Source organism: Aythya fuligula, chromosome 15, assembly GCF_009819795.1.
Source record: "Aythya fuligula isolate bAytFul2 chromosome 15, bAytFul2.pri, whole genome shotgun sequence".
NCBI classification, from domain to species: domain Eukaryota; kingdom Metazoa; phylum Chordata; class Aves; order Anseriformes; family Anatidae; genus Aythya; species Aythya fuligula.
The window spans coordinates 16,999,126-17,023,565 of record NC_045573.1 but is presented as its reverse complement, the minus strand read 5'-3'; the positions used below and the strand labels follow the sequence as shown (position 1 = coordinate 17,023,565).

The following is a 24,440-nucleotide window of genomic DNA, read 5'->3' as shown; positions in this document are numbered from 1 at the left end:
AAAGGGGAGTTAATCTCGAGGCCTCTCTTAGTTCTGTAAAGAATAATTTATCGGCGCTATCGTCCTGGCCAGGCGATTTCCCTCTTGGGTTTAAAGCCTTAAACAAAAATCAAACTTTCTTTCCAAAACCTATGTAAAAGCAAGGAGGATGAGGACAATAGGAAAATTAAGGAATCCCTTTAAAAAAACTGTGAGATGAGCTAAAAGAGGCCAATACAGAAGTCCCCATTATTTCCACTTTGACCATTTTCACAGAATTCTCCATTATTTCCACTTTGACCTCAGAGAATATTTTCTCTCTGCTTCCTGGCCTGTGAGCTATTATGGGAAGTCAGCTATTGAAACTGAAACGCTGAATGCTAGCCACCGAAACACCATGAATGTATTCACTGTCACATAGTCAAAAAGCAAGTCTGATCTCCATAATTCACCGCTCCTACCCACTACTCAGCCTGTCCACTCACGCTGTCTCTCTGCTGAGGAATTCACCTCCAAAGCTGGTTGTTTGGTACATGCCGCTGACTAGAATTTCCCATGCAGGTTATTACTCATCTCAGCCCGATGTGTGACAAAAACTGCAAGAGGAGTGACAAAACTTGCAAGAGGAACTCTGTTTTACTGAGTGTGTAAAAACCTGTTGCAGTGAAAGCCGCACACAGTTGCATTCTTCCTACACCTGGCCTACAACAAGATGCAAAATAGTCAAAGGAGCACTAGTGGGATATGCAGTCTTGCAAATTCTTGTGATTTTATTATGACTCTTTTAATTATGAAAACTTTCTTAAAATCTGGTGGTAGTTGCACACTCACCTGCAAGCAACTTATCTCTGAACTATCAGAACTTGACAAGTACCTGTTACCACCCACTGAGATAATTTTGGCTTCTTCCTTCCCCTGCTCAGCAAAATGCAATTTTGTATATCTCATCTAATAAGCCTTAATTAGTAAATTAACAATATTATAGTCTTATCTAATTAGTAGTCTAGCAGGATGCATCAGCATTAGAGCCTGTGGGTGTGTGCAAGCACAGTTATATACACACAAGCAACAGCCACGAGCAAGTCCTGGTTATTGCATGGTCTGCTGGCTTCTTTACTACTTTTGTTAGAGAGAGGGCACAGGGAAATCACAGAATCACAGAATTTTCTAGGTTGGAAGAGACCTCAAGGTCATCGAGTCCAACCTCCAACCTAACGCTAACAGCCCTCCACTAAACCATATCCCTAAGCTCTACATCTAAACGTTTTTGAAGACTTCCAAGGATGGTGACTCCACCACTTTCCCTGGCAGCCTGTTCCAATGCCTCACAACCCTTTCAGTGAAGAAGTTCTTCCTAACATCTAGCCTAAAACTCCCCTGGCTCAACTTAAACCCTATCCCCCTCGAGGGCAAATGATTGCCCTCAATGTCAGGGGCTGGGCAGGGTTTTGCTATTCAGCCAGGAGAGGTGTGTGCATGTGCATAATTATCACTACACCCAGGATTTCTTAGGAAAAGTGCCTGCTTCTGTCCTTTGTAGACCCTGCCTGTCTTTGCTGCCTTCAAGTTCTTGTCTCCGGGACATCAGTTGGCTTTCTGCCTGTCCCCCTCAGCAGCTCCTTTTTCTACTTCTGGCAGCCCTGACTGTTGAGGCAGAGCAGGCTCTGACCACCTCCAGCGATGAGCAGTAGCCAGCTGCCTCCTTGACTCACTCAACCTTCACCATGCAGTTCTAAACCACAGCTGGAAACGAGGAGCAAGCTGGCACAGCTGCGGCACTCACCACTCCATAACCCAACTCTGGTGACTGCCACCAGATCACCATGCCACTTCCCAGCCCTTTAGGAGCAGAGCAAAGTCGACCTACCCAAAGCGCTACTGCAATAAATCCAGATGTCTGAGGAGAGCCTGGGGGGAGGCTGCTACTAAGACATACCCTCAGGTAGCTCCGGTTTCAGTTAACTTCTTGATTTGGTGCTGACATTTGTTTCCATTACTTCACCTTCACATAGCAGTCTCCCCAGTGCAGTCATGCTTACTAAGCCCATTTAAAATCATCAACAACAGCAATATCGTTGAAGTGAAGAGCAAAATGTTTCCAGGGAGTAAGTGACCCATTTTGGAAGAGCACATTTCATAGTGGCAGAGGTAGGAAGCCTTGGGAAACATGCTGCTATTAACAACCATATTAAAATACGCCTCCTCTCTGAATTTCGTAACAATTGATTTAATAAGTTTTTTGGCAAGAGGCTGGAATACATTATCATTCCTTGCTCCTGTGCCAATTGCATTAACTTTGCTCAAGACAATTGGGTCACTACAACCGCCCTTAGTACCCACTTCATGTAAGTTTTCAGCATAACTTCAAGTTTTAGACAGTTCTGTAAGACAGCTTCTCAGCAACCTAAAGCTGCTTAAAATAAATGATCCAAAAATGAGTGCAAATTTACACAAAGTTGTCTTTGTCCAATTAACCTAAAGTCAAAATTTGTTTCTGCAGTAAAGTAATAGCTTGTTTTCCCATCCTGCATCACAACATTTATTGCACACTGTAGATGAAAAAAAATGATGTGTTACTAGGAAACAGAGACTGCACATTCATCTGTCCTGATCACTCATCCAGACAGGCTAAATAAAATTAAACTGTGGCCTGTGTGAAATATAAACCCTTATTTGGGGCAAGATAGTGAGGATGGAATGATGAGATCAGTGTTTTCTGTCCCACAAGCTCAACATTACCCAACTTTGTAGAACAAGTCTCCGAGGACAGGCAAAAGCTTTCAACATATTTAAAAAAAAAATAAATCTCAATCTTATGCCTGAATAATAAGGCACTTGTCAATCTTGAGATTTCACCTCTAAAAATCAATTTTAGAGAACTGGCAGCCAAAGCACTCATTATTTCAGTATCTAGACATTTGCAGATAATCCTTGCACTAAAACCAGACACAACTGAATGCTGTCCAGGCAGGCTGAGCTAGCTGCTCCCCAACAGCTCAGCTGCCCTGACTCTGTGTGAACATTTGCCTGAAAAAAAATCATCTAATTTTGCCAGGGAAGAGTTGTAAACTCCCAGTGTTGCAACTCCCCACATCTTTCCTTACGCAAGAGAAAAAACATCAGCTTAAAATTCAACAGCCTTTTTAGGGAGTACTCACACAAATCATGAGCTTGCATTCCCGTCGACATTCAAAAATATATTTATAAAGAGCTGAACAGCTTTTGCCTACCCACAAGCTTTAAAGCTCTTACACAGGTTAGGGAACTAATTCTTCTGCCCCAAAGAGCCAGGTCCATGCAATGCCATTGAACTCTTGCTTTGATATGAAAACATTGACCAGCAGTTTGAGAGTCAAATAACAAAGACATCAACCTCCAACCCACCTTTACTTAGACAAAAGCTATTTGGATAAAGACAAAGTCACTTTGATAAAGACAGATTGTATGTTGACATGCTTTCAGTTTATTTATAAGGACTACGTTGGAATTAATTATCATAGTGATAGTGGTGTGGATTTACCTACTAAAGAACTGGTTGCACTTAGATATTCACAGGGAGCAAGATGAGATTGTGCAGATGCAGCATTGTGTTTTGTCAAGTTCATTTTACCCCAGTCAGGAGAAGAAAGTGCTTGGGGCTGTGCTCTTCATTCCAGCTCTGACCACTGGTAATACAGGGCGAGATACTGAACCTGACTCAACATCCAAATCTAAACAGATCTTGTACAGAAACAGGGGAAGCGTTACAAGACAAAAGGCTGCAAAAGTCCTGAGGTATCAGAAGGATACAGGAAGCACAAAACAGTTTCAAGCGGAAGGGAGGCCACAAATCCAAATGCTGGTATCCTCAAAGCAGAGCTAGTGGCACAATGTAGAGAGACCAACTGCCAGGAGGAGATTTGAGCCCTTTTTCCCCCCATGCACCATAGTTTAATATTTGCAACTTACAGGAAAATTGCAATATTGTCTCCTGTCTACAATACCTCCATTGCTTATTTCATGGTACACGATTTAATTTCTTCCCAAGAAAGCTTCTGGACCAATGCCTAGTTTGAGAAATGACATTTCACAAGGAACATACATTGACTGTAATTAATTCCCATAGATGGAGAGTCTAATTAACAAGAACCCAACTAATAACTCCGCTGGATTTGATCCATGTATGGAACTGGCAACATGCACCAGAGAAAGAGGCAGAGGGTGTGAGGATGTATTTGTGGAAGAAATCACACATAACAGGCAAAGGGGCACTTTTCAAGTGGTTCACAACCACTTTAGACGTTGCCCAGCCACTCTTAACCCTTGGTCTCGTCTACTTTCCATCACCTATACAGGCTTCTTTTCTGCTCTCCCTCACATGCTGCCTTTCCTGCATACACAATGCAAAAATGCTTTGGCTATTTCAGTTTTCAGCTTAAAGATTAGAATGCCTAACACTCACATGCACCATTCTTCTTACGGGTACACTTCTGCAAATTGGGCATTTCACTGTTATTGGATGCGCATCAAATCCAGTGACACAACATGAAGGGGAAGTTCTCAGTAACACCATTTTTATTGCCAAGTTCCATTTACAAAGAAAGATCAATTGTTCATTCTTGCCCAGGTTTTCCATAGCCATGACATATGATTAATGCCAGCAAATACAAACTCAGCTATATAAATCTGGATTTCAGAGACATACAAGAATGCTTTCTAATTTCACTCCCTTCCCACTTATTTACATTTTTTCTTTAAATAACATCATTATTGTCACAGATTTACTCCAAATTTCTAACATAACTTACATTAAATAATTAATACTTATTGCCTGTAGGAAAGACATTTCAGAATTCAATTCACCCCATGTTTGGGCTTTTTTCCTTTTAAATGTAAGTACATGTTCAGGGACTTTTTTTTTTTTTTTTAATGAAGTAACATTTCAGACATTTTTGAAATACATTTCATAAGAGGAAGACCTTCATATTCTTAAATGCTTTACGTACTATTTCAAAGCCCAGATACATTATTCTAGAAAAATACATTTCCCTTTGCACCTTAATAATCAAACCAGCAAAACAATTTCAAAATGAAGTAAAAAGTTTGCAACAAAATATCAACACACATTCACAAATGGAGATGCCTGAAGTTAAAGCTTAAAAATGCTTCCAGCAGGTCCCCTGAACTTGTTGCATTTATTCTTGGTGCTATCACTGAGCAAACCAAAGCTCCTAGAAATTCTAAGGAATTGGCAAGCTTGAAGCTATTCTCAATCCTTTTCAAAATTAGCTTCATGTTTATTGTAACTATTCCTGCCACCATTAGTCTTAAACACACAAAAACTCAGACTCTCTCCTCATAGAGACTTAAGTATCAGATGGCCATTATGTCTTAAGCTCGCTTTACATTAGTGTGGGTACCCATAACCAAAGTAGCAGAAAAAAAAGATGAAAAAGTCTATGTATCTTATGCTCTTAAAAGAATCCTGGGAACACTATGTACTAGCCTGAACTTCGTATCATCGAGTATTCTTAGTTGCTTGCTTCTTAAGCCCTTTTTAGTTACCTTTTTAAATAAACACACTCCACACATTCATTGAGGCTGAGACAGTCACAACAATGACAAGTTTTTCATATTCATTAAGAATTAACAAATTCTAGTTAGCAAAACAATAAACAGATACCGCCACAGTGCACGTTTATTAGACATGCAAAACTTAGCTTTACATTTTTAAAGACATTAGCAAACCTAAAATAAATTTTAGATCATCTTGCAAAACAAATCAAGTTTAAGCAATGTGCAGACCCTTAAAAATCTGGAGAGATCAAAATAGGGAAAATTCTGTACAAATGTAATATAAAAATATTTTTCCATATGAAAGAACCTTCTGTTTGAGACTCAATTCAGACTTGCATCTCCCATACCTCTTGCTGCTCAAATAACCCTGAACAGCAGAACCCCCCCGAGCATTTTCCCCTGCCCACCTCCTGCAAACCCCCACCCTGCACACCCTGCCTGGATCACCACCTGCTTTGCAGGAGGCAGTGAGGGTTGGTACGCATTTGGGATTCATGCTGCAAACATTGGGAAACAACAGAGCAGAGCAGGTGAATGCAGGAAAACCCCTCAAAGTGCAGTGGCCAGGTGAACAATACCAAGTTAAGCCAGACATGGGTAAACAGTGATGTACCCAAAGGCTCTTTCAAGAAGACAGACAGAAGAGCTCTGAACTTCCAAAATACATAGAAATGCCTAAGGTTTGGTTGTCTGAAAATGAGTAGGAAACTTAGCAAGGAGACATACCACTTTTGAGGCAAAATGCCCAGATCCCATTAATGTCCCGATTGGCTGTCTCTTCCCAAATCTCTGATTCAGCTGTAGGACCAAAAGACTCAATTTCCTAGCTGACAGCTACCTGTGCAATGCTCTTCTAAAAGCGACTCCCCATTTAACTCAAGCTGCTTAGTGAAGACAACATGTGAATACTTAGCAAGATTTTTTTTCTTGGAAGAGTAGGACATACACATCAACAAAACTTCATTAGGCTATGGTGTATTTACCTGCAATACCTGTGCAGAAAAGAGTGACACGTTACACGAGCACAGACACCCTGTGACTGAAGTGCTAAATGCCATGGAGTGGCTTCACACTTACAGTTTGACCTGGTTGGCTGATAGCTTACCCATGTCTTCAAGCATACAATTTTACATTTCATTTACTTCATGAGGAAAAATAAGTCCATTTCCTACCAGTAGCATGACAATCAGTTGCCAGGCAGGTTTTGAACTCCTATAGCTCAGTGGTAACCAGCTCATCGTAACCTGCCTCTTGCTGCACGCATGGCAATTCTAGCTACTGGCATCTTACTGCAAAATAGAAAAAAATCTCAGTAACTTCAATCCTAAGGATTGCTGATTTTGCTGGAAAGTACTTTAACCATCAATTTTAAAATTTTACCAACAAAAATACTTCAAATCCCCAGAAGAAAACATTATTTCCCCCTGTATTCTGTTGCTATGGGGGCAAAGAGCTGTATGACTGACCTAAACTTGTAGGACACTGACTTAAACTCTGAATAGTAATGAGTTTTAAATTCTGGAGAAGCAATAAAGGTCTTTAAATGCCACATACCTGTACTTTAGCAAGAGCATTTCAAGACAGTAAGTCAATTCTGGAAGATATTAACATTTTTTCTTCAAGTGACTTCAAGGAAAATTCCAGCTGTGTTGTAAAGCAAAGAACACTGAGGTGTCACTTTAACAGGTGTAATTTTATATTTTAAACCCAGCTTAATTTAAGGAACAAAATTCAGAACATTAGTTTATCATGAATTAGCTGCAAAGAGTACAAACAAGGTCAGTCTTTACAGTATAATTCACAATTTCACATGAAACAGTCTCCAGTATTAGTATACATATGACTACATTTCTAGTGAATTTCTTAATCCACATAGCTCATAAAAAATAGTGCAGGAAGATAAATGTTTGGTTTATTCCTGTACCAAAGAATTTCTGCAAAAGCCAATTCTTGCACACAAGTTTTGCACAGCAAACATTACTCACTAGCAAGGCGGACGTTAGAGCTGGCCACTAATGCTTCCTTCCCACTCTTTTCTTTACCAGATTGCCAAACAGACATCCCATGTGCCCTTCGCAAGGAAAAAGCACAAGTCTCATCCAGTGCTGTCCATGGGATGACAAAAACAGAAAGGCGACCTGCAAGAGGCAGACACCTCACAGTGACAGCAACACATAGCTAAACAAGTTAAACGAGTAACATCTTGGTAAAATTTAATAAAATGAGACTGAGCACAAAATAATGCGGTAACATTTATTATGCCCTGGTGTCTTTGGTGCATCTCCTCAAAAAAAAGGGAATAACAGAACTGTTTTATACGATAGAGTATGGCTGAAGGTAAGGCATAGCCTCTACAAACACGCTACGAATTCATCACACAAAATTCCAGCATTTTGCTCTGGACCATTAGTGAATTTATTTCAGAGCAATTCTTGTTTCCTTTCCTTCTCTCTGCAGCATTGCGCTGAATTAGTGAGCCTTCTGAATGGTCAGTCATTTAGCTGTTGTTCTCAGCTCTAACTTGGTATTTGGGTTTGGTTAAAAAGAAGGATGCTACCTTGACTCAAATTGACTTTTGTTTAGATAAGAAATTGTATTTGTGGCTGAGGTGCTGATGGTTGGTTAAGTTTCCTTTTTACAGTGAAAGGGGGATAAGGAAACAGCCCTTGAGTTTTTCTGATAAGAGACAGATTATGATACTCTTTGAGGAACTGTAGATTAATAACACCATACTTGCAGAGATAAGATTGTCAGATGACACATTTCAGTAACTTCCAAACTTTTACGTTATTAAGTCTCCTAATGCAGCATGGAGAATATAAGTTGTATAATACACATATGCCTTAATATTTTCCTACTAACAGCATCTCTGTTGCTTCCTGTGAAGCTCTTGGTAGACAACCGGTCATGGGACTTAAAAGCCACTCCAAGGCAATGAAAAACAGTCGGCTTTCTTTCCCTACATCCCTTTCTTGTGCAGTATGACTCAAGGGTGAAATTATGCATGCCCTTTAAAAAGCTGCTTTGTGCATACTCCTCATTTTGCTAGAACTGAATTTTACATTAGATAAAGATAGATCAAGGCTTTTCTGTCTAAAATTAATTTTAATTAAGGGAACTAGGCCTTTACAGTTGCATTTTCTGTAATCTAGGTGAAGAGTTAAAGTTAACAACTAACAAAATACTTTCAAATTAAGCAAGGAATCATTTTTTATAATGGTCTTTAGACTATTACTGTGGCTACAGAGCAATGCAGCAACATGCTAGAGAAAGTCTAGACCGCAATAAGTTAAGCTAATAAAACATATTTATGTGTTCCTTATGCCCAAATTGCTATTGATGTCTCAGCTTGTTCAGGTATGTGTACATTAGCCACAACAGTACCTCCAGTGAAAACTTACCCCAAGCACATGAAAAAAAATTAATAGTGGCCTCTTAATCCAGCAAGGCCGAATTCTCCCACACCCTTAACAGTGCTAAAGACTCAGATTTCATTTTAGAGTTTGAGCCATTCTGGAATGGTCAGAATAGTGGCTAGTTCAATTGAGATGAAGCAGAAGCCACAGAAAACCAGAAAAGAACAAAGCTGCATGCAAAAGCTGATAATGGAAGAAAAAAATGCTGGCTTTCAATAGCTATATCCATGGTTTTCAAAGATTAAATCATTACACAGAGGAAAAGATGGAAAAACAAGCAAAGTGATACCTGCGTATTATTCAATCTCATATAAATATAATATTTAAAATCAATTCAAGCATTCCATCTGACAGCAAAGAAGAGATACGGAAGGACTGAAAAGTAGGTAAAAAAACCTCAGATTCACCTATTTGATATGAAATCAATATTCACAAAGACAATCAGGAAACAGATGGCACTGATGACTGGAATACAAAGTAAAGTAAATAGTAGACTTCAATCTTTGAGAGCCAGAGAGCATTCAGTGTTATGTGCAGACCAATAATGAAACACTGCTCATCTTACTGCTAGCTTAAATGAACACACGTGGAAATTGATCAGAAAGCTTGAACTCCATTAACTTTAAATTCCATATAAAGTCAGCATAGAGCTACAAACTTTACTCCACAATCTTCCTCTACTTACTGTCAACTCAGATTCAGGATCTAAAAGGTAAATTTGGTAAGCCAAGTATAAAGTCACAAACACTTTTATATTGTAATTTCATTTAACAGTGATAATCTCCCAGATGGGAAAAAAAATTCCTGTTCATTTTCAGACTTGCAAAGGAATTACTGGTTAGATGTGGGGACCTACTTCCTACAGGAATATGAAAAAACCCACATGCCAACAACAACAAAAAACTCTAGCCTCTTTAGAGTAAAACTGCTTCTGTCTGCTTCCAGTCGTCCTTCAGTAGAGAAGACATCATAACTCCTCAGAGGTGTAGCAATTTGACTGTCAGCAGTGAACACACAAGCTATGGCAATCTCTTAGAATACTTCTCATCCCTCTGTAGCTGGTTAAGCAAAGACTGGAAAAGTCTCAAAAATCCCTTACATTAATCTGCATAAGCAGTTGTCACATTAAATTTCAGAGTTTTACCTTAAAGCTTTTTTTTTTTTTTTTTTTTTTTTTGAGATGTATCTTGCTTTGAATAAAACCTTGAAAAATATTACATGTGGAAAACACAATATTGAAGTTTGGAAACCTATGAATACAACATTTAAAGGGGCCAAGCCTGCTGGTATCATACAGGCCTACAAAAACTGAAAGAGATCAGGATTAAAAAAACATTCATGAATCAAATGAAAGTGGTATGTCTGTACTATAGTATATATATATATTTTTTTCCTTGTCAGTGGGTATGTCTCCAGTTTCAAAAAAGTAGCGGTACATCATCCTGAACCAGCTATCAAAAATTTTCTTCACTTTGCCATCATACTGTAGACCTTTTACAATTAATTTAGTTACTGCAGCTGGAGCTTTATTTTTATAATAAAGTAGGTGATCTGAAGTACATTCACATTCTTGTATATCAGAAATAAGTGTGGAGATACCCAATCCAGATTTGAAGATTTTTTCTCCAGTTTAAATATGCCAAACTTCTGATGCTTGTCCTAAAAACTGCCCACATGCTTCACCTGTGGGGCTCTTCTTGCAGACCATAGCCTCTGATGCTCCAAGAAGTATCTGCGCTCCCAATCAAGAATTTGATTCACCTTTTATCACAGTCTGCAGGTTGGCTTGAGTCACACCACTCTTCCTCTGTCTCTTTTACCATGTCAACTTCACTTTCAGATGGCAAAGGTGGCTGAGGAATGCAGGTGAATGTACGAATACTGCGTGGATCAACCGGTGGGACCAGTGTAAGTGACTCTACACTTAGTGCATCTGTGTTATCATCTGATATTAACGATATCGTGGGCTGCTGTGCAGGAATCAGGCTAGGGGACAGGTTTGCTGTTTCTATGTCACTGTTTCTTACAACATTCTTGCTAGACTTTGAGACAGCTGGAAGAGTTTCGTCAGACATCATCATCTGACCAGGAATGGTCATGTGAGGCTGCTCTGGAGCTGAAGGGTCATCTATTGAAAGAAAACACCAAGAAACAATCAATATTCCACTTAGTATAGACATTGCTCATTAAACCAGTGTACTTTGCTTATGAGTATTTAAGAATACTTGGGTGGAAAACTGTTCTATGAAGCACAATATTTAAATTATGCCAGCAATAATAAATAATGGTTCACGTTATGAACCAGAAAATCTACATCTATAATACTGCAATATACAGCAGTATCATAAATATTCCTAGAGAAAGGAAACAGAGGGGAAGAAGAATAAGAAAGCCTCCCCAGAATTTAGTATAGACTAAAACAAATAACCACTCCATACCAGGCAGCTCTTGAGAAACAGAAAAGAAGTCCTATGTAACTAATTTTCCCAAGAGGAGACCTATTCTTACAAAGACTTGGAAGTGATTCTCTCATTCCATTCTCTGCATTCAGTTTGAAGTGACATCTTAGCCATAGAAAGTGGAACTATGTAACAACAGGAAGGAGAATTATGTGCATACTGTAACTGAAAGGTGCTGCAAAATAAACCTGTTTTTACACAGGCTTTTGTTTTATGAAATTTTGTGCTCATAAGTATGGAGCATACAACATGGAGAAAACTGGCAATAAGGCATTGCATATCACAGAAACCTGATATGCTGGTAGCCCTTCCCATACAGTGAAAAAAAACATTAACAGCTACTTGTTTTGCCATTTTTTTTTTCCTTAAAATCCTTGTAACTAGCGAGAGAACTGCTTATTTGGCTCAGATGGATAATAAACAGAAAGGATCAGGGGGTACCACCTCATATGAGCAAGTATGCCCACACAATTTTATTTTTTTTTCTTTTCAGGCTAGAGTAATAGATGCCATTCAAGTTAACAGGTATCCAGCTTCAAGGCATTTAGAGCTCTTGTTAAAAATCAGCATGTGTTCAAGTGTACAGGCATCTGCAGAAAAGTCTACAAGGCAATGTAGTGAATACAGAAGCTAAGATTGTTTTTTAATGCACAATGACAACCTTAGAATATTTCTGTTTCAATATGATTCCAATTATTCCTGTAAAACAAACAAACAAAAAAGCACATGAATATAAGGAAGAAGAAAAGAAAAACAGAGCTTAGAATGGAATGGATATCAGTAAGGTATCAACAGTAAGATATCAGTAAGATAACAGTGAGAGACAGTTGTGTGTTTTTTTTTTTTTTTTTTTTTAAACCTTTCTGGTAAGATAACCCCAAACAAAGATGTATTCTCACTTCAGAAAATCACTTGATTTCATTTTTTGCTGAATCTGTGGCTAAAGCTTCTCCCTTTAAGGAAAAGGAAACTTAGATTTATTTATTTATTTTAAAGAAAGCAAACTCTTTAAACAAAAAGGACATCACTAGTTATTTTTGAAAATAAGGACAAATTCAAAGTAACTGCAGGGTTTTTTTTGGGCTATCAAGAAGTTTTAGTGAAAATGTGGTGATTGATAACAGGAATGTGATGCAAGGCTTGCACTGAGAAGCCCTTCCTTTTGGGAGGATGACTTCCTCATAACTTTCATTCATTGAAATTCTGACAGACATGCATGTTCTTCTGATATGATATATATGATATAAATTATATATATATGATATATATCATATATCCTTCCACGTAGGATATAAATGACTGTTAAAGTGGCTCCCTTCTCAATACAACAAAGCAAACAAATATTTGAAAAATGACTACATAAAAAAAAAAAATCTGGTGTTGATAAAGTTTATATCTAAAAGTCTGAAAATGCATTCAGAAAAAAAGATAAAAACATATCAGAAAATGTAAAAGCAGAACAAACTGAGCATCTAGTATTTCAGCTACAGTATTTTATAAATAGAAAATACAAAAGCAGAGCTCTATGCTATTTTGTCTGTTTTATTTATTATTGATAGCAGTCTCTCTCTCTCTCCCCTACTTTCAATATTCCATTAGTTGCTGTCAGAGCTGCTCGTTAAACGGCAGCAGGGACAGATATGCTGTAACCCAGCACAGCGTTACTGCCAAAACAACCAGGGAGTAGCCAACTGCCACTTAGTCCTTGTAGGGGCAGAAAGCAAGTATCAATATAAAATGAGAGAAAAAAAATAATATTCTGGACAAGGTCAACAGCTCTTGCTACTGTTTTACAATATACTATCCCTTCTGGACTGTGAGAGTGGCACTTGCATCTTTGTGACCAGACTCTCAGGGATCAATGGGCACTTCAGGTGTATACTTAGCTTGAAACTGGAGCTATAAGCTTGCGCTAGATGAGTTATCTCCCCTATCTTTTGGATATAATGACAGAAAGAAATAAATAATCAGACTATAGATGAAGGAAACTAAATGGAGTACAGAGATCTAGCATCTTAGAATGATAATTTGGAAAATAAAGAGGTATTAAAAAAAGAGCACCTTCTTGATGTAGTAAGGTTTCATGTACAACATCTCCCACTTAACTGAATACATCATTTCAGAGCAATGATTACCAATAAGGAAACCTTTGAGGCTCAAAATTTGAAAGCCTTTTGAACTCAGACAATTCAGAAAAGGATCCAAATAGATAAACACATTTATGTATGACCTGAATTCTCTGAGTCTTTGAAACTGGGATAAAGAATTGAAAAGAAGATGTGCCCTAGCTGGAAAAAAAGCTCAAGAAGGGGCTTATTATAAAAACATCTGTCTCTAAAATCTGGATAGTTACCAAGCTACTAATTCAAAAAAGTTTCAAGACACCCAATATACTAGGAGATTAAGTTCCTTACCCATTATTTGGAACTTCTATCTATACTGGACATAAAAATACTACGTAGCTTTCAAAAAAACTTAGACCCCTAACGCTTGGTTCCATTCAAATTTCACTTTCCATTTCACTTTGAATAGAAGGAACAAAAAGAAATGTCATTTTCACTAATCACTAAGACATACTTTACTCTTAAATATCAAGGAGTTATCATCTAATATGGGAAAAAAATATTTCTATTTACCTCTCCCCAACTCACATGCGTTTAAGCAGGAATGCTCAGGCACAAAAAAAAACAAAGCCAGATATGGAGTTTAAGTATCAAACAAGATTAAAAAACAGGGCATTATTTTGCAAGACACTGGACGTTACCAGCTATCTTTCAGGGCACTGTTTTGCAAGACACTGGACATTACCAGCTATCTTTGGTTGTGGTGGGCTCAGCAACCTTTTTTTTTTTTCCTCCCAACACTCCTGTAAAAATAACCTTGGTAACACTATAGAAGAAAATCGCTCCACTTCTGTTATATTAACTTATGTTATGATGGTCATTAGGGAAAGAAGACAGAAAAGAAAAGAAAGAGGTAAGAATGAATACAGTCTACAGAAAAATGTCTTAAACCGTACAGCAATATACTGTGAAAGGATAACAAAAATATAAGTAACAGCACACTAAGGGAAAAGACACAAAATAAAGTCTAAAAATGAGAAAGGATGTTTACGTAGTATTAACAGAATAAAAACTGCTTATGCCATGGAAGTGAAAAATATAAACTAGATTCAAGTTAACACAGGTTATGTAAGTGACAATCTGGTATGAGGTCTATTTCCATCCTTTCTGTATCTACTTCCCCTCCCCACTCCTTCAGGCAGACAATTAAACAGTCCATAAAGCCATCTGCCCAAATGTGATGACAGAAAAAAAAGCTAGCTTGTATCATCACAGTCCAAGGACAGTCTTATGCTGAACACTTCTTCATTTTACCCGAGTTATAAATAGATTTCCTGCTGCCAGTCAGCTACCTGAATAACCATCCATTCTGAAGCCTGTGCTTGCTAAATTCCACTACAGCCATAACTGCCCCTGTGCAGATGAAGACATAGCTGCTTTGAAGCTGGAGGCTTGATAGATCATTTGGCAGTAAGCAGAATTTCAGCTTTTGGCAAGACAGCCAAGAAATATGGGAGAAGCTGTAAGTAGGACTTTCAGAAACAGCTAATTATTGCTGCACAATTCTCCCCAAAACCAGTACAGTCAAATATTTATGATGCTTTTCTTCAGTTTCCTACCTTGCTGTCACTGCTGCAAGCATGGAAACCAAGTATGCTCTATTAACTGTTATGGGCTTTTCAAATCTTAGGGAGGAACCTGCCTGATTTGATATTGCGTGAGTTTCGGTTGCAGCTGCTGCTTGAAGACCTAAACCCAGTGTCCACCGTGACTGTCAGCCTCCGACAGACTAAACACCCGCCGTCGTCCTTTCCTGCCAGACCTTACTAGAGGAAAACACATCAATATATCATACCAAGGTTTTAACAATGAAACAAGGAAGAGAAACTGGAATGAAGACAAAGGATAAATGTTAGAGTAGCAACAAGAATAAACGACAAGGACACATTCATAACTGCTGATATCTTGCACATAATTTGACACCTGAGTCTTTTTAAGTTTTGGAATTACTTTTGCAGCTGGAAGAATTAACTCATTCATTTATTTAGGAATAAGTGAGCTTACATGAAGTTATTTTTGCTTACCTATCTAGATATGTACATAATGCAGTTTGGATTACATCTGGCAATTCTGACAGCACTTACACTGACACAGGACTGGTATGCATTTGCATTATGATCTACTCACATCCTCTAAAAACCTTAGGAAAACCTCTCCATTGCACGTTCTGGTGATAGAGTATTTTTCTGATTCCAATTGGCAATACATTACATGAGGTGCTCTCCTGAGTAGGTGACTACTTCAGACTGCTCAGCACTACCAATCTAAGATGTGAAAGTGAAGTATTACACTTGGATTATAACAAAGCCAAATGCAGCACTTTAAAAGATAACAGCAGTTAAGATGATGATGCCTAGTATGTAGAAAGTTTTATAGAAAGAAACTTTCTAGAAACATAAATACTTCCTCAGCTAATTAGAAAATTACTCCCATTGGAGAACAGCTCACAACACGTTTACATTACTGATCACAGAGGAAATTGTGATGGTTTCAGTAAGATGACAGGCACTGTTCTCACAGGCTCTCTGTTCTTAAGCACTCTCTGGAATACATGTATTTTATTTTATAGACTGGTATCCAATTTATTTTCTGCAACAGGGGACAGCTCTTTGTGCTTATTTTAGACCATTTCCCATTAATATCTGCCAGAAGCATGAAATATGGCTTAAGTGACATAGAAGATCAATGCTTTCTCAAGTCCTCAATATCCATTGCTCCTGTGTAAACATTTTCTTAAGTATAGAAGCCAATTGCATTTTAAAGCTTTAGGCAACTTAAAAAGTGATGAAATAAATTGTGAATGACATTACATATATATAAGACTGCTAACTTACAGTAACAGCTTCTTTATCTTAATCCTTGGCTTATATAAAAATAAGTACTTTCCAGAAGTGCATGGTTCCAGCAAGTGCAGCCAAGGCAAGACCGTATCCTAAGCTTAGAAGCTTATAAAGTCTGCCTAGCAAGAGAACAGTTTTACCCTAGGCACAGCAACATTTCAAATGTATGTGTTCATTAAAAAGAGACTGTAAATACAACAAAAAATACCTAACAGGATAGCAGCATTTGCAAAACCTGGCAGTACTTTTTCTGTCATGCTAGAGACACTCTTTTCTTTGAGGGATGGCTTCTCCTTTTTCTATTTTAAGGAACAGAGGGCTAATTTTAACTGCCAGATACGCGGGAGCTGTCAGGCTTTAAAACTTCTGTGCTACAAGGTATTGTGGCAGTTACTATGTAGGATTCAGGAATTATAAAAGTTTATTTTACTTGTGACAAAGCAGTTGATGCAACTATTGTTCTCTTATAGCAAATGAAACATGCTCAGCCAAGTGGTCCTATGTTAGTTCAGTTACACTCCGTTCTTGCATTAAGACAGTGTGATATTGCTTGATGCAGGTCAGAGTGATAGCAAGGAAAATGTTTTTACAAAACACAAAATATTTTTTTTACAGTAATACATTTTCAAAAGCTCTTTTATTGTTCAATATATACTATTTTTAGTGTATATATATATATATACACACTAAATTTTATATTTTATATATATTATTTTTTTTCCTCAACTAACAAATATGCAACTTGTCTTTATTTTGTTCTCATCTATCACAGTTTTATGTAAAGTCACTCCATGCTCCAAATCTTGTTCCCTGGAAGATCTCTGTGAAGATTATAAGTACCATCTCAGATATATCAAACGTTGAACAGCCTAAATCTGTCAACAGACAGCAGCTTAGGACAGTAGCAGTAATTACAAGTTTACAGCAGAAGCAGCTGTCATGGTTTAAGATGTTGTCCTTAAGGAAGATAGTTGAGGTAGTTTCCACGACATTCAATTATCCATCTCTCCTTTTTTGTTAGTTGGCCTTCTTCACTGAAGTTCTTGAGAAACCTAGCATGTTCTTCACAGTCAGCAACCTGTTTAGCTGCTAGAAGAAACATGGGAGAAGGGAAGGCAGAAGGAATAGGAAATACCTGTGTTCATGTGCGTGTTTAGAATAGAATGGGAAATGAGAAGGGACTCTTACGTGACAGATGGTAGCAGCATTCAAGTGCTACCTCGGGGCATAAAACAAATCTTGGTAACTGCTTGCTGTTAATCAGCTACTTACTTCTTCCTCCTTGAAGGAGGTGACAATGTTTCTTGTCTTGTCACTTCATATTAAGAATCACAGAATCATTAGGTTGGAAAAGACCTTCATGCAAGCCTCCTCTACTACTTCACAGCAGAATTAGGCAAGTTAGGGGAAAAAGTCACCTAGTTTCACACTGAAGTAGAGAAATACAAACAATTATTTCAGTAACTCAGCTGAGTGGTCAGTAAGCGCTCATATCAAGACACTGTCACTTATTTTTCAGCAGCATACTTCTGTTCAGGCACAAGCCTGCAGAACAGTTGTCTGGACAAACCAAACAGATTCCCTCTTTCATGCTTGTGCTCCTGGCAGCAGGTTATAGTATAGACCACAATTACATATAAATACTACAGAAGGGAGAATATTCATTACAAGTTTGCATTAAACTGGTCAAATTAGTTAATGTTGAAACAATTCTCAGGAATAGACCAGAATCAGCATAAATTGCTTTGATACTTAAGATCAGCAAGAAGTGTCAAAGCACCTACACGGGTTAGAGACATCCCACTGCCCTGTCCCCCATCCCCAACACCCTGCACCAGAGCCTCGGCGATTTTGGCATCCTCTCTAGTCTGCACTAAGGACCTAGAGGCACTGTCAGCTACTCAGCTGTTACCTGTTTAAAACATTACTTGTTCAGTACTGGCTGCAACTACATTATTAGTTCAGTTCAGATGAACAGAGCAGTTTTGAAGAATCCAAGAGCTTAGCTCAAAATTCATCCCTGCATCAGGTTAATAAGAGTTGTTGACTTGGCATTAAAGTAGCTGAAGCACATTCTCACATTAATTTCCACTGACCTTGCTGAAGGTTACTACCTACCCCCACAGTGATATGGCACAGAACTGTATCATCACAACTAGTTTTCCTAAAACATCTATCAATGTCCCCAGGTCCTGTGCCAAAAAAAAAATAATACCAAAGACTGTCTTCCTGAATGACATGTGGCATTTTGAACATGCTTCATGATGAAGGTCACACTAAATGTGGACCATTCATGCAACTGAATTGGTAAAGTGCAGACTGGAACCAGGCATTTCAAAACTTTTATTTTAAATTAAAATATGCTAGATGAGGAATTGAATACTACGAATTTACTCAGCTCTTCACAGAAGTCAGATTACATGTACTTTAAAGACCTCTGTCTGAAGTATGTAATATACTCTTGCTGCATATTACATTCTATGAACTAACATGTTGCTTACAACAGCAGCTAGAATTTTAAAACTATTTTTATTTCCTTTACCACAGTTTTCTCTTCGAAAATTACAGACACCTTTCAGAGGATTGAAATACAGCGAAGAACATAGTAGCTGTGCCTTTCTTACACAGCTAGGGTGAAACGTGTAAGTGAAACAAGTACTTTCTGTCTTTAATGCCAACCTATATCGAGACTTCTGATAAATCATACCACTTCTCTGTGTAACGTCCACGTATCTAGTCTTCAGAGGGTCTGGATAACTGATCACTTGCCAGCAGAGAAAATAAAATGAGATCCCTCCAAAGTTTTCAATGGATTGCATTACAAAAATACCTTGAATTTCAATCTGGAGTTGCACATATTTCAAGAGTATTTTCACTATATGTTAGTCTATAACAGTAATTATTGTGTTTTATAACAACTGGATGCTGGAATGCTTTACAAACTGTTCATAAACTTGATAAGCAGCTTTTGCTTACCCTTTTCCAGTGGTACTTCTTGTAAGGATAGTCACTTCAGACATAAAATGTACACTGATCTCCTGACAGTGTTCAGTGAAACTAAGGCATTTCATGACCTACAAAACACTAAATGCCTAACAAAGATTGCATCATTTCCTGTAAAACTGCAAAAAAGCTTTATCAGCATAAAACTTCCAAATGAAGGCAAAATGGTACATCTTAATGGGGGAACCATAACAACCATTTCAAAGAGTGATCAACACTGCAAGTGACTGCCAAAGTGAAGGGGCTGTTTGAGAAGTTTTTGCGAATCTATTTTTAATAACCAAAAAGAGCTAGAGTAGGGTCAGCTCTAGACTGAAAGCATTTCAATATGCATCCTTCAGAATTTACTTCTTGCTTACCCTCCAGCTGGAGGTTCTCTACGTCACATACCATTTGTATTTAAAAACAAATACCATTACAGGATTCCCCAGAACCACTACAGGAAAAAAAAAAAAAAAAAAAAAAAGAGTGAAGGCATTTCATTTCTCTGTGTAGTGTTAGAATCCTAAATAACTACAGCTATTTCAAAGTGTCTCATATTTGGCCTCTTGTTAAAAATTAACAGAAGTATCAGATAAGCATATGATTATACAACTGACTGAAAGCCAGTGTTGCCCAATTCATAAAGATGTTTTATGTGGAGATGAACTTATTCATTAGGGCAAACAAACAGCAGCATGAGTTTATGCAAAAACAGTATTTCTGTTTAAACAAAAAACTGTTTCAAATCATATGTGCTGGGAGACAAATCAGACAACAGGATAAATTTCACCAGTATTTAAGTACACTTGATGTACACAGTGGATAAGGAGTTCCAAAAAGCTGAATAGATCATTAAAAATTGCACCACAATTTAACCAGTTTAGGTAAATGATCAGGTGATCTGAAAACAAACCCCTACCCTGTATTTAATTTGATAACACAGGAAGTTAATTTTTCAGTAACATTTACAATACTCTACATCCCTTGGTGACTACGCTGAAAATTGTGATTTAATACCTGATGGGCTCTGTGCAGCAGAAGGAGTGGAAGCTGAGCTTGCAGTCACTGAATCACAGCGCTCCGTGCTCCCACTGCCACTGGAAGGTGATGAGAGTGGTGATGGATTGTGCTGATTTATGCACTGGGCTACAGCAAAGCCTGCAAGATAGGACAATGATGTTCACCAGTTTGTAATTAGCTTCTAAGAGTTCACCTACATGAAAAAACTGAGAAATGGAAAGAGAGAATACTGCAAAGTGGTGTTAACTCCATCTGGTGGCCCAGAGGATGTACCTTCTTCATCTCAGATGCCTGATAATCTGAATGTGTCTTACTCAAAACACGCTAATTACAAGTGCTGATCAATGAACAAGGAAACACAGGTTAAATGATACAAAACATTTTACAACACAGTTTGCACAGTCAAAGCAAGTCAGTTTGGGGTATATACAACATATTACTCATGGATCACACACCTTACCATAAGGAAAATGTTTAGTTAAAAATGAACAAAAACTTTGAAGACAAAGCCTACACCAACTTTTTTACTGCAGTAGGAGCTTCACAAAATTTCAATAATCAAGTCTAATGCTGGTACTGGATTTCATCCACCTTCTCACAAACCTAACTTTCTCCAATCTGAAGACAGAACATTTATACAGTGTCTGAAAGCATTTATTCTAAAAGTGTTCTTTTGTCTTTCAGTCTAATATTTGCTCAAATCCTTTCATTGTAACATTCTCTTCTTTCCTAACAGTCTAGCATTCATTCCTTTCTCATTCCTCCACAACTCCCTCTCTCCAGCCAATTCAATCTTTGACTTTTGACTTTTTTGACTTTTGATTTTTATTAATTTCCTCACTTTATCTCCTTCCCTCTTCAGATATGATGATTTGTGTACTTTTCCCCCTTAAGACGCAATTTCAGAAAGTATTATGGACCTGCAGCACACTGACATCTGGGAAAGGAGTGCTAGCAAGGCACTTAGATCCCTGTTTTTTTGCACTAAAATCCAATTTGACCTCTTGCACGAAACTAGCTCTCCACAGTCTACCTGGTTATGTCTGCAGAGCACACTGCACTGTCTCCCTGTGTAAATGAATACTGATACTCTATCATGAAATTGACTGATCAAGTATAATCAGAGGGCAATGAAAATAGAAATTTTCCCTGATTCTTAGTTATTAAACACTAACATCTTCTCTTATCGAGAAAATACATAGCAAATGCTATTTTATAGGTTCCTAATTAAAAGGCCTGCACGTATACATATATTAACTCATTGTATTATATGTCCCACTATAGTTTTGCTATTGTGAAGCAGCCAAAGCTAGCAGATACAGTAGAACAAGAAAGGAGTGTGATCTTCGGCTCTCTTACTTCGTGCTCTGTCCATCCAATTTTTTATTTTTATTTTTTACAGTATCTTCTACAATCTGTAACTCAGATTTAAATCAGATCAGGCAATGGTGTTTTCCAACACTCATGATGTATCATCTAACATTTTCCCTCCTGCTCTTTTAAGTGGGCAACAGCCAGTTTTCAGGAATATTCATAATTCTAAAAATAATAATAATAATAATAATCATCACAACAGAACAACAAAGAATTCCCCAGAATACCACTGATTTCTGAGAAATCCAGAGCAGGAAGTAATCTGCATGGTACAGACTGCAGTGCTGAACTGTGAAGAGCACAGAGAAGTTTTGTCCAAGAAGTGCTTATATCAAAGCTAAAAAATAGAACGTGAAATGTGAGCTAGATCATTGCCCAACCTAGCTTTCTTACAGACTAAGATGTATCAGATCACTATAAATAACACACTGTGGTTAACAAAATCACTGAGAACCTGCAACCCTTTCACATGAGATTACAGGATTTTTTCCTTCAAGGCATGTAACAATTTAGGTTATTACTGTCATTTTCCACTTGTTTTTCCAAAAGAATTCCATATCAGGTTTCAACATTTCTTCCGAGCACATTTTTCCCTTGGATGTGATTTTTCAGCTGACTTTAAGTTAAGAGTTTTCATAGTTTTGCTATTACAGAAGTCAATTATTATCTTGAATCACATCAGTATTAGGAAAACATACATGAATCGAGATTTTAAAGGTCTAGCATCTACTTAGAATACCATGGAACTACCTCCTAGAACTTTAACATGCTTTTAGAGAGGAGTTCATGAACTGCCCTTCCCACACAATTCCAGCGAAGACAACCACCACTGCACTGCTCATACTTAGTTCATCTCGTGCTTTCTTTAGAAGATTACACTCCTCTTGTGGTTCACTCAGCAACTTTCCTCACAACAATGTGCTTAGAGCAACTCCTTTATGTTCAGCAAGGCTTTCCTTTGACTGACACATTCCTCCCAGCATTTGGAAGCTTTTGTTACCAAAACCTGAAGTGATGAATAAACAGCTCTTCAGAAGCAGACGTGCTTCTTGCAGTGACAGAAATATCTTCAACATGAGCTATGGGTCATTTGCTACCTAGGACACTTAGCTGCTTCTACAGCCCTCCTCGCTGCCCTGTGGAAATCATTAATGAGAAAGTTTACCTTTTACTGGCAGTTCCCTCAATTACTGACAGTAGCCACGACATGTACGTACACTAGGATTAACCTAACACCACATAGTGCTTGCCATCTTCACTGTATAGTGAACCCTGAAAAGGGAAGTACAATCTGACAGGTAGGAGAAAAATCAAATGCACCAAACAATACTTGATTCTTCTTTTAAACAGGGAATCTCTCAGAGTGCTGGATGGATGTTTCACCCTTTATAGCAAATGTTCAGTATGGGGTTTCAGTTCGCTGGTTCTGGGCAGGAGGCAGCCAGAAGTAGTTTTTTTTTTTTTTTTTTTTTTTTTTTAACTACAAAAAGCATATGAAAGCTTTGAAACAGACATGGCAAATCAGGAAAATGATTTTAATAGCAACATGTACTGACAGGCTGTATTACAAGGAAAAACGTCAGAATGGATAGAGAAAGCAAGTCACGCAGACAAAAGCTGATATATACTAGTTAAGTTAGCAATTTGACTTTCTTTGTGGTCCTACCGCTTACCTTCTACCACCCATCCTTGGATTCAAGATCTAGACTCAAAACCACTTGCAGAAACACAATGCTGTCTGAGCTGCTGTAGTCCTTGCATCATCATTCTAGATAGGTGAAGGCCACTTTCACCAGGCTTTTTCTCTTCTTTTAAGCTACTATTCCTCAAGACCAAGATAATCACCAATTGAAAGAATTACATAACCACTGTCCCAGGAGACATCTACTTTAGTTAAAAAACAGTTTGATAAGCACCTCATTCTTCCATAAATGTAAATAGTTCCATGCGTTATTCTTCTGCCAGAAACCAAGCCATCAATCTTCTACAACCATTGAGATAAATTAAATTGAGGTTATACACAGTAGCGCCTGATGATGTGCAAGAAGTTAGCCACAAATTAAACTACCTCAAACAAAGGACATCTATGGCACTTGGAGCCACTGATATATACATTTTTAAATACACATGCATTGGGTTTCTTACACAATACTTTGTGTTTGGAAACAGCTGTTAGGGTGGGAAACAAGGAACAATCAATGGGCTTGTGATCACAAGGGAGACAGAAAGCCATCTGTTAAAGTGAAAGAAATGTTTTTGGAATAGCTACTAGTGCCTTTGGTAGAAAAGTGCTTACATCAATTTATTTTGTTTCGTTCCTGGGGCTGTACAAGATTGCACCCATGCAATGCATTCCAGATCCACAAAAGGTTTTCCCTGTTTTTATTTCAAAGGAGGAGAAGTTTCTATCCTCACCACAGTGGAGAAAGCAGACAGTGCTACTGTAACTATATAGGAGGAGCTGACCTGATTCAGCAAGACTACTTGTGCAAAGGTTCTGCAGAACAGAGCTCATGTTTTATGGATTTAATTCTTAAACCGAAGCATGTGTTTGCAAATTATCTTACAATTTCTCTCCCTTCTTCCCATGAAACAACTGTCATGACAGGGTTGCTTTTTCAGCTCCTCTTTGCAGACCCGTAAATCTAGTGCAAACTCTCAGGAAACCACCTCTGACAGCACAGCCGG

General features: G+C 38.0%; 1 protein-coding gene across 1 annotated transcript in view; it reads right to left on the bottom strand.

Annotated features, from left to right (window-relative positions):
- Window positions 1-9,557: 9,557 nt before the first annotated feature.
- The window catches only part of CLEC16A (C-type lectin domain containing 16A), an 81,924-nt gene continuing 67,041 nt past the window's right edge, over window positions 9,558-24,440 (bottom strand). Inside the window, 2 exon segments of the mRNA XM_032197720.1 lie at window positions 9,558-11,079; window positions 20,376-20,516. Coding sequence (XP_032053611.1) covers window positions 10,709-11,079; window positions 20,376-20,516 — 512 coding nt within the window. The 3' untranslated portion in view covers window positions 9,558-10,708.